The sequence below is a fragment of the Falco punctatus genome (assembly GCF_963210335.1).
Source record: "Falco punctatus genome assembly, chromosome: 4".
Lineage (NCBI taxonomy): Eukaryota > Metazoa > Chordata > Aves > Falconiformes > Falconidae > Falco > Falco punctatus.
The window spans coordinates 76,082,803-76,096,351 of record NC_137583.1 but is presented as its reverse complement, the minus strand read 5'-3'; the positions used below and the strand labels follow the sequence as shown (position 1 = coordinate 76,096,351).

Sequence of the window (13,549 nt, the reverse complement as noted above, 5' to 3'; positions counted from 1 at the left end):
ATGGTGGGAGTGCAACAGTCTTCCCTTGCAGCCCCCCGGGATGTGACCAGGGTCTTCAGGAGCCAGGCTGGTACCTGTCCTCTCCTCACTAGCAGCAGTGTCTTGGAATCCAGAAAAGTAAAGCTGCCGCAAGTAGGAGGAGCAACCTTTTCCGTGGGAATAAGGGAGTGGTTCTTGAACACAGTTAAAGCATGAAGTCGTCTTTATTTCAGTACTTTGACAAAATACCCATAAAATTCAAAACTTCTACCATTACAAAAATAGGTCTCTACAAGTGATATTCTGTCTGCACTGCCAGTAGCAAATATTATGAGAGTCATGTAACTTCAGTAGCCTTGCCAGAAAAAGTGCAAGTAAACTTTGCTGAATGTAGCTCAATTTCATTAATACACAAGTTTCATCTTCGCACCCTTTTGATAAATACACACTTGATAAGTTAATCATTTAAATTAGCATTCCACAAATATACATGTAATTTAATGAGGTGGGGTTTCGTTGTTTGGGTGTTTTGAGGGGTTTTTTTGGTTGTGGGGTTTTTTTTTTCTTCCATGATCGCAAAGTGCCTATATACATAAATCCCAGTCTGCGTGGGTGTGCCAGGATGGAACTGTATACAATTGTATAGCTGCGTTCATATTGGTCCCACGATATACACATTGTACAGAAGCATAGAAAGAGCACAGATCTAGAGAAGGCAATCCATTAACATCACTGCCAGTGATAGAGATGTTGAAAGGGCATTATTATCTTCTCATACCCAAGTGCAGCTGAGTGTACGAAGTTGAACCTGTGAGATGGAGAGATTTCCATTAAGATTACTTGAGGATTCCCAAATGGCATGTTATTCAGCTGAAGAAGCATGAAAGATTTCCCATGGGTAATCTTTCAAGAACAAAACTTCCTCAAATGATGGATTTTATGCTGAAGCAAGACTTTAATACAGTAACTGCAAAACCCAAGTTTGATAAATTATATCCCATTGATAATTTTCTTGATGTATTCCTTTTGCAGCACAAAATTTACTATCATCTATGGGACAAAAAGGCTGTAACTTTGGGAAGCAAAGTGGTAGGAGACGAAATCCCCTTGTACTCCCACATCCCAGTCTCTTGGGTACATTTTTCTCCTCTAGCTTAAAATCGTAATAGGATGCAAACTGAATCCTTGCTGCACATTCATTCGAGATCAGGGAAAGTTAAAGCATTACCAATGACCTAAAAACCTGTAATTAAAGCACAGCTGTGTATCTCCCTTCAAAGAATTTTACAATTTTCTTAATGAGCTTTTTGCTACATCTCAGAGTAGCCTCTTGTTTAAGGCTGAAAATGCCTAAATTCAAAGCCGTTTGTTACAGATCTTGGAGAACCAGCACATGCTTTCTGACGTGGAACTGAGCCCTGTGCTACCCAGAGTCATGGGGAGGACTGCCCCAGCCCTTACCTGACTGCATGCTGCCAAGTCGCCTTTGTAGTGCTTCCAGCCGATTGATATAATCTGTTAAAGCTCGCTCAGGATCGTAGTTCTGCAGCTGAGAACAGGTGAAAGAGGCTGGGTTTAAATCGGCATGCATACCGTGGAGCCTAGGGGCAGAACACCACAGATGTTTTAAAAAAAACAAAGTTTGAAGTAAAACAAAAGTATCGGCAGACACAGTACTGACTGCACGTCCCTTAACTTACCCAGGGGTAGCCAGCACACCGTACCCATGTAGCCTCCCTGCCATTTACTGCCCAAGTCATCACACTGCCTGCCCCAGAGAAACCACTTTTCCCAGCTTCCCCTTCCTTCTACTGATTTGATGCTGCATTTCCCTGGGACAACGACTGACCAGCAAATTCCTGCTGAGACAGCAGCAGAAGCCATGGTAAACTCAGGTTTGCTTTTCTATTTAGAAGCTTGTGTGAACAAGGACACAGACATCTTTACAGGATTCTGTCTCTCTTCATTACTCTCTAGAATTAAAAATGTGGCTAAAATAGATCAAAGATTTTTTCCATGTAAACTGTTATGGTTGCCACAAAATAAGATTACAAATGTTGAGGTGGTTTATATAAAAATGAAAAACCAAAATGGCTAAAATCTGATCTTCAGTAAAAATCTGAGCTCCCAACTCCACGTAAACTCATCAAAGGCTGACAGTGCTTATAAAAATGTTGCTTTTGATGAAAGACACCTGGTTTCACTGGCATCTGACCGATTCCTCTGGTATCACAGCTTAGTACAAGCCAACCACAAGGGTTTAAACAAGAACAAGCATGGAGCTACCAAGCAGCTTCCACCCACGCTCTGGCCACAAGGCTGTGGCAATCCCTCCCAGCCCGCAGCAGCCCCACAGCCTGCCCCAGCCCCAGCAAGTGGCCCTGCTTTTTCCTGGCCCTGCTTTTCCCTTCTTTTGGCTGAGTGCACCTGAGGCAGCACCTCTCCATGCCGTGCTCTGCTGCCAACCAGAAAGGTGGACAGGTTCACTTGGTCGCGAAGCCTAGACTCTACAGACGTAGATAACTGTAGCTCCAGCCAGTGACCTACCACCAGTTCCAAGAACATGACATAAATCAGAGAGCAGAAGGCTGCGAGCTTTGGCCTTGATCAGGTGGTAAGTAACCACACACTGAAAGCCTAAGGTGTAATCTGCTATGTATCCTTACAAAAGAAGTTTAAAAAACAATCTTCTGGCATCAAAGATTACAAACCTTAGCAGTAAGCACTGATGCATTCACTTAGTAAAACAGTGTTCTCACAGAGAAGAATAATCTAAAATAAAACGTACTTATGGTGAAAGTTTACAGGAGATCTAGGAGACTCCATGTCTGACCTGGATCTATAGGAATGCCTTTGTTCTCCATAAAGGTCCATGCCACCAGAGAATGCATCAGGCCGTAATTCATTACCTAGAAATAAAAAAAGCAACAGCTTGAAAACTAAAGAGAGTAACATCTTTTGCACTTTACTGGGAATCGAAAGTGCGAGTTTTCTGTTTGCATTCACAAAAACAGTGTTTAACAAATGCAGACCACTTTCAGTCTGCTTCAGAGAAAACCAGAGGTGAAATCCTGGCTTCGCTGGTGTTAATGAGAAAACTCGCACAGACTGAGCAGGACAGGGTTTTAGTGCAGACCTAGACAGCCACGAATTAATGATGAAGCTTCTGATTCTCCTTAGGCTCGTACCAAAAAGCAAACAGAAAATCAGATTTCCAAAACTTTTAAGCTGTAACAAAAGAATGACACTCTTTTGTTCTGAGGAAAAGGCCTGAGGGCTGGTCAATAAGCTCTGTCATCACTGCAGGGTCCAGCAGCTGCTACAATTCCCCTGTCCGTCCCTGTCCTCAGCACCCCCTCTCAGAACTGGGTGTGCAGATCTCTTCTGAGAAACCCAAGGACGCAGCTAAAATTGTTTTTGCAAACACACTCCATACGGAAAGTTGCCATAATTTTTTTTAATCCCACCCACAACAGAGCAAAACAAGCCTGAAAAGCAAGCAGCCTGTGCTGAGCATGAGAAAGTCTGTGCTGAGCATGGAAACTCTCAGAAACCTGAGAAACAGGTTAATTCAAGCAATTATAGCAAAAGGAAGGGGGAACAGCATCCCACTCATTCCACATGAGGAAATACAAATGAAGACCCAACTCCATTAAGCAGCGGTGTGACTTGTGAATACCATTTTTTCAGTCATTACTGGACTATGATTTACCTGTGTTCTGGCTAAAGACATCCCTATTGATACATAGTATACCAGAGCCTGTAACTCTGTGCCATCGACGAACCAGGAACTTCATTCTGCAATTCAAATTTTAAAAAACCATTGATTATTGATAAATGAAATAGCTAAAAATAACCTGCTTGCTGTATTCTAGAAGGCATAAGAATTTCTTAAAACAGCAAGCAAATTAATGGATGGGCATCTAAAAACCTGAAGCTTGAGTAGAAGAGATCCTTATACACATCCCTAAGAAAAACATCTTTTGTCCAAATCTGCTTTCAGCTTCACCTCTGCAATTCCAGTGATTCCAGAGGTGCTGCATAAGTCTAAGTGGACAGCAAATAGCTTAAGCCATGAAGCAACAGGGCATCAGCATTTAAAAATTATACTAAATACAATTTTTGCCCTGTCACGTCCCCAGAATTATAACCACAGAGCTATATAACTATGAGTAAAAGCCTCACAACAGGTACATGAATAGTTCTCTTGCATTTACACTGCACAGAAGGCTCAGATCAACAGCAAACAGAAGTGCTTGAGGGTTCAAACCTTTCTGAAGAAGTTTTGCAAGCAACATGGCAGTACTATGCAGCAATAACCTTCACTTGTTCTTCCTCATTTATTCCTATTCATCCTCAGTCTGAGACCTAAAGTCTTGTGAATTCAAAGGACTGCCTACATGGATAAAATTAGTTCACAGATCTGTATTATATTTACGTGTAAGAATTTAACCTTTAAAGGAAATCAAGCTGCAAAAAATATCTTTGTAAGTAAGGGCATACCCTCGAATTGCTAACAGTTTTCCCCCCCCTAATATTATGACTTTAATATACTCCATCTTTGCTTATCTAATACAGAGTCCTTTTCAGCTACGATGTCTGCTTATTCCTATTGCAGATTTTGCCTATGCTCTGCTCAACTTGTTGCCCTACACAGTATCTACTCTATTCATGACTACCAAAAATATGTAATTTAAACAGGATGAAACATGACAAGTTCTAGATTCAACTACAGCTAGAAAACTGTATATTAAACGTCACAGCCCTATTTGTTCAAAAACTTAACTTCCTCCAGTTTACCTTGAAATTGCGATGGACACTCTGACTGCAGAGCGAAATCTTGTAAAACCCTTTGAATGATGAGTGATGATTTCGAGGTCTGTGTAGGAAGGCTGTCCACCCATTCGTGCAATGAGGGCCAGCGTGGCTTCTTCACACTCCTGGAATCCGCCTAGTAACAGCAGCAAATATTTTTTCTGATATATGAGAGCTTTCCGAAAGCTCTCTGCTCGTAGGTATTTGCCATAAATTCTCTACAACAAGGGGGAAAAAAAAAAGGTCCCATAAGCTCCAAGAATGATTACAGTTTTAAGACTTTTGGACATCATTACTCCTATAGTATTTCTGTGATTATTCATTTTTCACTGTCACAGAGAAGACTGTACTGCTGCTCACACTTGTTAAATGTAGTTTTGTAATTTGACGGTCACCTGAGCAGCAGGAAATATGAGCATACATGAAAGGACAACTCCATTCTTGGGGAGAAAAACTGAGTCAGGTATCTGAGGATGAAAATTTAAAAACTGAGTATCTGTTTATATATGAATAAATAGAGTGAACACAATGATAAATCTGCCCAAATCAAAATAAAAAAAAGCAGCTGTAGTTAGTATGCGGACAACAAAGTTTTCCTACCCTTAAAACAGCATTTTCAGAATCTGATCCCAGTTCTCTGAGGAAAGCTTCGCTCCTGAGCTCTGCTCTCAGCTTGGAGAGCTCTGCATCAGCTTGTTTCAAAGATTTCTGTAGTGACAGCTTTTCTCTGTTCCAGATTTCCTTCTCAGAGGCAACAAGAGTATCGATATTAATTCCAACATCTGATGAGTGTCTAGAAGACTGAAGACAAAAGGAAGTAAATTTGAACCACACAGTTTGGAGAAACTTGAACTGTATCATTCCAGTCATTGGTTTGGTGGAGAGCTCATAAAATTAATGATAAAATTACCCACTGATTGGATATGAGGCCACTCTTGCATTCTAACACCTCAGAAGCAGTGAGTTTAGGAGCCTGATCAATATCCTAGAAAAATACAGCTTATCAAAAAAAAAAAAAAAAAAAAAAAAAAGATGATACCAGCTTTATGATCTTGAAGCTACCTGGATCTGTTTGCTACTCATCATCATGGTGATGAGATACAGATCAAAAAGAGAAGCGCATGGAATTTAAAAGAAAAGAGCAGTTAAAAAGAAGCTGGGTAAAATCACAAAGTTTACTGTAAACAGCATGAGCAGAGATATACTGACCACAGGACAAGAATAACTCACACCCATTTACTCTGCAGGGGGCAGTCAAAAGACAGACGGCTTGATCATTCCCACTTAGGTGACTAGGACAAAGAACAATACTTTCATGCCTATATATACATCATTATATCAGTACCACTAAAGACATACGTAGTCTCCAGAAGGTTGTCTGTGCTGGTAACTTTTCAGTTGTTCTTCCAGTTTCATAATAGCATTCCTCAAATTATTCTTTTCTTCACTCAGTTTGCTGACAAAGCCCGTCAGCTCAGCATTTTGTTTCAGCAGCCTCTCGGTCAAGGAGCTGGATGGAGTCCCTGGTGGCAGCACTAGCTTCAGCTAGAAGGAAGAAAGAAAACCAAAGAAAAGTTGTATTAGATCCAAGTTGCCAACTTGAAAATAAGTGGCTTACAGTGAAAAACTTTTGTAGATAATGACAATAACTTCATAATAACTTACATAAAGAAAACATAAGTGTACATGTAAACTATAGATTAACATGACTTTCCCTTTTGTGCTTATCCTGTGTATCACAGCAAAATGCTTTCACACGAGCTCAGATGTACTGGCTGTAACAATTTTCAAAGCTTTTCTACTGTGTTTAGGTTTATCTAACTTAGAGGAAAAGGAAAGTTTCAAAGTTTTTTTTCAAGTCATGTTGGAAAAACTTGCTGAAAATGCAGGTAAGGACCTAGCCAAGCGCAGTTAAAATGAAACATTACTGAATTCTTTGTAACAGATTACCTCATTTTATTTTCTACAGAGGTGCACACTACTCAGTCTTCAACTGCCTTTCCTTTGGTAAACACAGATTAAGTAAATGTATCAACACAACGCAGTAAATGTTAAATGCTGATTTCAATACCAGGAAGTACTGAGCAAAGCTTCCTCAGTTACAGAAACACTGCTGTTAGAAAAAAAAAAAAATATCTTTTCTTAAAGAAAAAGCCATGAGATTCAAAAATTTATAATAAAAAGAAGAGAAGTTTTAATTTGAAAGTTGAAAATTCACTTTTTAAGGTTATTAAAATTGAAAAAAAGAAAAGGGTTTTTTACATTTCTGCAACTCCAGATCAGAACAGTTACTAGAGCAGATTTTCCTGTGTAGAGTACAGACCTGGCTAAGTACAGACTTAACTCCTTGCTGGTTTCCACTCATAACTCACCATCCAAACTCTCCCACCGAAGTTTAAACGTCACACTCACCTCTTCCAGACAGGACAATCCAGGCAGTTTTTGCAGCTCTGAAATAACTTCTTCAATAGCATTTTGTATTGCGATGAAGTCTTGATCATCTGCTGTTTCAAACTGTAATCTGAAACAAAAGTGACAGTTTCAACAGCAGGTATCCTGACACCATGGGCCAGCCTAACAGCACTTTCCATCGATCCACATGCACTGGGACTTTAGCAAGTCACATCAGCATAGTTACCGACGACACAGCAGCATTTTCAAGACTGCTCAGTGACTCTAAATGAAACTGGCTCAATTTTACAAAGAATTTGCATAGAACAGTTCCCACACTTATTTAGAAAAAACCCATGTTCTACACGAAGCACATTTAAAACTGTGGTTCTGCTTCCCACAAATCTGTTGAATCTGTGTGATCAAAATCTTAGGGTATTTTCAGGACAGAATGAATTCCACTTTGCCCAAATGTATCAGAATGAATGTTTAATATTAAATCACCATCACAGCATAATATTATATATATATATAAAATAAAACAGATTAAAACCTCCCATGGACCTGGTACTATGCTACATTTTTTTCTTAAGAAAACAGTAACCCAAGAAAATAAGAATCAAGGTCAGCTTCACTTGACCATCAAGTATTTTTTTTTCCTGGGGGAAGCAAGGGGGATGATCCATAGCAACAATCCCTATATTCATCCTCTTATACAGTGAATTATTTCATTACTAAATTGTTTTAAAATTACCTATCTACATGATACCCAAATAAACCTTACCACTTTTCAGTGAAAAAAAAAGACAATGTTGCTGTAATTTACAAAAGACCATATTAAGCATGTCAGATTTAGAGCAGCACCTGATACTCTGTGATCCTGTCTTACATCACTGTACCTCAAGTACTGGGATACACTATAAAACTAGAACAACCCAAAAAACAGTTAGGCCTGTGGTCTGTGAATTACGATTAATCAGTATTATTATTTCAATTATAGAAATATAAAATAATATTAATTAATATAAATACAATTACAATATATTAACTTGTTGGTTGCTATTAACAAAGCCAAGTAGCTGAAGACTGGTCTAACCTGCTAGCAGCTTTCCGAGCCAACTGCTTCAGCTTTGGAGATACATTTTGCAGCTTGTGTCTGACATTTTCCAGAATTTCAGTAGCAGCAGAGAGATCTCCTCCTCCTGTCAGCGTCGGGTAGGTCAATTCATTTGTCTTGGCTCCTTCCATTTTTTGCTGAAGGACCCAATTTCTTGTTCTGTCATTGGCTGTGTCCCAGGTAGTCTGTAAATAAATATGTTTTTTTATATTTTTATATATATATATATATATATGTATGTATGTATAAAATGCATGTGTCCTGGTGCTTTAAAATGGAAACATTTGATTTTGAAACACACCCAGAAATTGAAGAACAAACAATTCTGACACAGAGTTTAGTGTGAATACACTGGTGCTGTAGTGTACCACTAGACTTATTTGTGAATGGCATAGTGTGATGCCTCTCTTGACTAAGATCTACCAATCATACAGCTACAGCGTGAATCCATTCAACAAACTCAGCCAGCGGGATGCCACCAAGCCTTTCTGTTTCTTCTACCAGAAGCTGCTTTACCAGCTGTGTAGGGAATTTGGGCAACTGAGCCCATGTGTTTTGGTGACAAATTCATAGTCAGAGAAACAGGACTGGAAAAACCCACCACAATCATGGAGGTGAGTCCACAGTCACAGGCAACTGTACTACTGATGCTGCCACAAGTGAAGCAATGTGCTGAACACGTGCTCCTCACCCGCACTAAATCCCCCTGACACTGGCCATGGAAGAACTGCAAAGCCCTTACAAGGAAACCTGGGTCTATGGCTGTGTCACTGCATATGGCTAGGGGCTCTGCTGCAGGCTCAGGGAAAACGGCTGGGAAGGTGCCCAGGAGAAGCAGACCCGGGGGTGCTGGTTGGCATGTGCCGGCTGCACATGGGCCAGCAGTGTGCCCAGGTGGCCAAGGGGGCCAGCAGCATCCTGGCTGGTGTCAGAAACAGTGTGGCCAGCAGGGCCGGGGGAGTGACTGTCCCCCTGTACTGGGCACTGGTGAGGCCGCACCTCGAACACTGTGTTCAGCTTTGGGCCCCTCACACCAAGGGGGACGTTGAGGTGCTGGAGCGTGTCCAGAGAAGGGCAACGAAGCTGGTGAAGGGTCTGGAGCACAAGGCTTATGAGGAGCAGCTGAGGGAACTGGGGGTGTTCAGTCTGGACAGGAGGATGCTCAGGGCAGACCTTATAGCTCTCTACAGCTGCCTGGAAGGAGGTTGTAGGCAGGTGGGGGTCAGTCTCTCCTTCCAATTTAACAAGTGACAGGACAAGAGAGAATCGTCTCAAGCTATGCCAGAGGAGGTTTAGATTGGATATTGGGAAAAATTTATTCACAAAAAGGGTGGTCAAGCATTGGAACAGGCTGCCCAGGGAGGTGGTAGAACCACCATTCCTGGAGGTGTTTGTAAAATACGTAGATGCAGTGCTTAGGGACATGGTTTAGTCGTGGACTTGGCAGGCCTCGGTTAACGGTTGGACTTGATCTCAAAGGTCTTCTCCAACTAAACAACTCCATGATTCTGTATTTGACCACTGTGTAGTACCAGTGAACAAGAGCAGAGTGTTTAAAAAGTCACAGGAAGCAGCAGGAGGTTCATTATTTGAAACTCCAAGCAGATCCTGGAAAACAGATCATACTATCTGCTGCCGAGGAGGCGAAAAAGCCCCAGCAGCCACTGCCAACCTGAACCAAAGGAAGATTTGTAACTGACCACAGTGCTGGCAGGTACCTCTGAGCAGAAAAGCAAAGCGCACAAACTAAACATTGCAGTTATCAATACACTCAACGTCCTGCCTCTAGCTGTGGGTGGTTTCTAGTGCTTCAGAAGATTAAAAACTAGTAGCTAAATCAGATGAAAAATTTCCTTCCTGGCTCCACAGACAGCTGCCAAAAAGCATGGAATGATGGCATGACGGACAAAATCATAGTCAGCAAAAAGGCAAGTCTCCTGTCAACCATCTCTGGGACCACCCACAAATCTCCCACCCAGCAACACTTATCGTACAGGGAAGTTTCTAAAGAGTTTTAAAAGTAATTTAAAAGTAATTGTAAAAGTTTCCAAACCTTTTATGAGAGAGAAAAATTTACAGGCAACAGTGGCTCCAACTTTCATTCACCTACAAATTAGGCTAAAATCTTTTATTTTTTACTTCGATTTCTTCCTTCTATTTTGTTTGCTAACATATACATATTCATGTATATGCCTGTTGTGATCACTTAATTGCTGAAGTCATTCAGAAATCACTTTTAAATATTTCAAAGCCCACTTGTGGTTTATGAACTAAAGATTAAGAGCACTGACCTGGAGCATTCCTGAGTAGAAAAAGTTCATTCCTGTGACTGGGTGCAGGGAATATTATTCTCCTATACTGCCACACCAAGTGTGTGTATACATTCAGATGCATTTCTCCTGCTGACGCTCCCTGCTTACACACCTCTACAGCTTCATTCTCAGAGGATGTGTGTGAATCGTTGTAGGTAGCAAAACTGGAATGCTTTCCCTTTCTTTGGTGCCCATATTTTGTAATCTGCAGACTATTTTATAGACTGAGTAAAGGCACAGTGACACACAATGCTAACCGAACAAAAAAATTAAAAGCTAAATTGCACAGTTCAGTATTATATATTGCTCTTAGTCCTACTGTACCTCATTTGGATTGTGGCTTGGTGTCCTTTCAGCTTCCTTTCTTCCTTCATTCTCCTGCCCTTTTTTCTGTAGTTCTTGGATTATTTCCTGCAACTTCTTTGTTTCATTCCCTAATTTATGAACTTCTTGCTTCTTTTCTCCAAGCTGCCACCGAAGGTCTTCTACTTTGGACTCCAGTTCATGGAGTTTCTTCTGTGCTATTATGTTAGCATCTTGTTCTGCTTGTAATGCTTTCCTCTGGATCTGCCTTTCTTTTTCCATTTGCTGTCTCACTTGCACAGATTCCAGTTTGTACTTCTCCATCTCACTTACTAACTCCACTATACGGTCATGCTTTTCATCCATTTGTTTCTGTAGCTCTTTAAGTAATTCCTCAGATGGATTAGGTGCTCCAGCTTGCCCCTTATCTTCAGCACTTTGAAGCTGAGCACATAGCTCTTTTTCCCTTTCTAGGGCACTGCTTATTTCAAGAGCTCGAACCTTCTCTGATTCAAGAAGCACCTGCAACTCAGAATTACGGCCTTGTTCACGTGACAGCTGGGCAGCACTGAGTGCTTCTTGGGATTCAATTTTCTGTTGCAGATCAGTTGACAGCTGTTTCTCTTGCTCCAAAAGTTTAGTCAACTCTAAGTTCTTTTGTTTTTGATCTTCAAGTGAAAATTTTAAATCCTTAACGTTAGAAAACAGAGGAAAAGGATTTATTAAAGCCAGTTATGTATACATTACATTACCTTCTGCAAACTGCAAATATGCTACCTCTACACATATTGCTTTTAACAGACTGCGCTATTCACAATCCATGTGACAATACTCTGAATGCTACATTACATCTGATATTAAAATCTATTACAGATGTCTTTACTCTAAAATCAAATAATTTCATAAAACAGTATTTGTAACATATACTTCTTCGTGAGATACAAACAGCCATAGCTCTGAAATGGAAAACAACTAGCTGCTTTTACTTTCTAAAATTGTGGAAGTGATTTTTCAAGTAAAGATTTCAATTCTATGCCGTTCAAGTTATCGCATTTTTGAATTTATACTTGTATTATGATACCTGCTCTCTCCCTCATTATATCTGATACTGCAGAGGTACCTAGGAAGCTACTAATGCATTTTCTCCTAAAGTAAACTCACTAATTTGGTTTTCATGAGGTGAAACTGCTGATTTTTTTAAATGGCAGCAAACAATATATGTCCTTAAATACTATCTTTTGTGAGTTAAGTTGTGGTGGGGGCTAGGTGTAGCCATGTTAGCAGTGTCCTGTCCCCTTGGGTATCTGAGGGCTATTATATAAAGTAGAATTTTTTCATCTTGGCCCTAAAAAGCACAGCTGTAAAAATTCCCACCGATTTAAATGGAATTTGCATCAGCCTTTTTCTTTCTTTGCTACACAGCTTCTGTACATCTTTCTTCAGCTCTAGATGATACTGAAGACAACAGGGAGCACACATTAGACAGAACAGTAAGCTGAGATGAAATGTTAACTGAAAGAATGTTTGTGAGCTCCTTAATGTTCCAGGTCATTTGGAATTACGGAATACCTCAAGCTCTTCTCTTCCTCTTTCCTCATTGCGTTCCATTTTAGCTTTTTCCTTTTCCAAAGCCCAATGTAGCTCTCTTGATTTTTTCTGTTCGCTGGCCATTGTATCCTTGAGAATATCCAGCTCAGCTGCTTTTTCTTTGACTTCAGTCCTAAAAGAGAAATGGGCAACCTTTAGATTAGACAATGGCTTTGATCCTATCATGGTAACATCAATTACCTGATACTTACTCCACCTTGTGCACTAACATTTATTCCATTTTGTGCTACCTGCTGATGTAGTAGAGTAACAGTAAAAGCCTATTTCGAAAAACAAGCCTAACTCTAAAACAAAAAAAACCCGAAAACCAAACAAAAGAGTTGCATAGGTCAAAAATGACATAGACTGTGTCCATCCTGCTGACTTTGCAGCTGCTAGATTTTAGTGTTCAACTTAATCCAGTCCCTGGCCAAAATCTGAAAGAATGCAGGGGAAATGCATCTTGCTGTCATGTGTCTCAAAGGAAAAAAGAAAAAAAAAAAAAATCTATCTTCCAGGAAAAAAAGAAACAAACAAACCAAACCTACGCCCTGAATTTTCTTTTTTTTCTTTTTTGCAAATCAATTTTGCATCCATTTGTGAAAGAATCTTGTTCCTGATGGTCTGTGACAGCTGTAAGGTAATTTATAAAGTAATACCAACTTAAACTCTGTCTTAACTTGTTATTTCTGAGCTGAACATTAAGATATCGTATGTGGGCACATCCATCTGGTAAAGGCATAAATAATAATGGCTTTCTTGAGTGCCAGATATTTAGCCTGTTACCTCTGCTGTTGACTGTGCCAAAACAACACAAGTTGTAGAATTTCACATGGAGGTACTTGCAAAGTCATATTAACTCTGCAATTTTTTTCTCCATGTTCAGTTTTAGAAGCAGAAAAACCTTTAATAAATACAGTATACTTACTAGCTTCTACACAGCAGCCTAATGTGTCAAAATTTAAAAAGAAGCTTGTTATTAATAAATCACTAAAACTATGAATCACACCTTCTTAATCTATACAATTGCATTTTTTGTCACATG

General features: G+C 40.0%; 1 protein-coding gene across 11 annotated transcripts in view; it reads right to left on the bottom strand.

Moving 5' to 3' along the window:
* Positions 1 to 184: 184 nt before the first annotated feature.
* Positions 185 to 13,549, bottom strand: part of AKAP9 (A-kinase anchoring protein 9) — a 129,287-nt gene continuing 115,922 nt past the window's right edge. For 8 of the 11 annotated variants that reach the window (XM_080383589.1, XM_080383593.1, XM_080383594.1 and 5 more), the window contains 11 exons: positions 12,487 to 12,637; positions 10,939 to 11,607; positions 8,282 to 8,487; positions 7,207 to 7,315; positions 6,154 to 6,339; positions 5,395 to 5,595; positions 4,780 to 5,012; positions 3,692 to 3,777; positions 2,768 to 2,888; positions 1,441 to 1,580; positions 185 to 787 (listed from right to left, as the gene is read on the bottom strand). In XM_080383589.1, coding sequence (XP_080239715.1) covers positions 744 to 787; positions 1,441 to 1,580; positions 2,768 to 2,888; positions 3,692 to 3,777; positions 4,780 to 5,012; positions 5,395 to 5,595; positions 6,154 to 6,339; positions 7,207 to 7,315; positions 8,282 to 8,487; positions 10,939 to 11,607; positions 12,487 to 12,637 — 2,146 coding nt within the window. In that variant the 3' untranslated portion in view covers positions 185 to 743. The remainder of the gene's footprint in view (positions 788 to 1,440; positions 1,581 to 2,767; positions 2,889 to 3,691; positions 3,778 to 4,779; positions 5,013 to 5,394; positions 5,596 to 6,153; positions 6,340 to 7,206; positions 7,316 to 8,281; positions 8,488 to 10,938; positions 11,608 to 12,486; positions 12,638 to 13,549) is intronic. The other 3 variants (XM_080383595.1, XM_080383598.1, XM_080383599.1) reach the window with 1 other exon arrangement.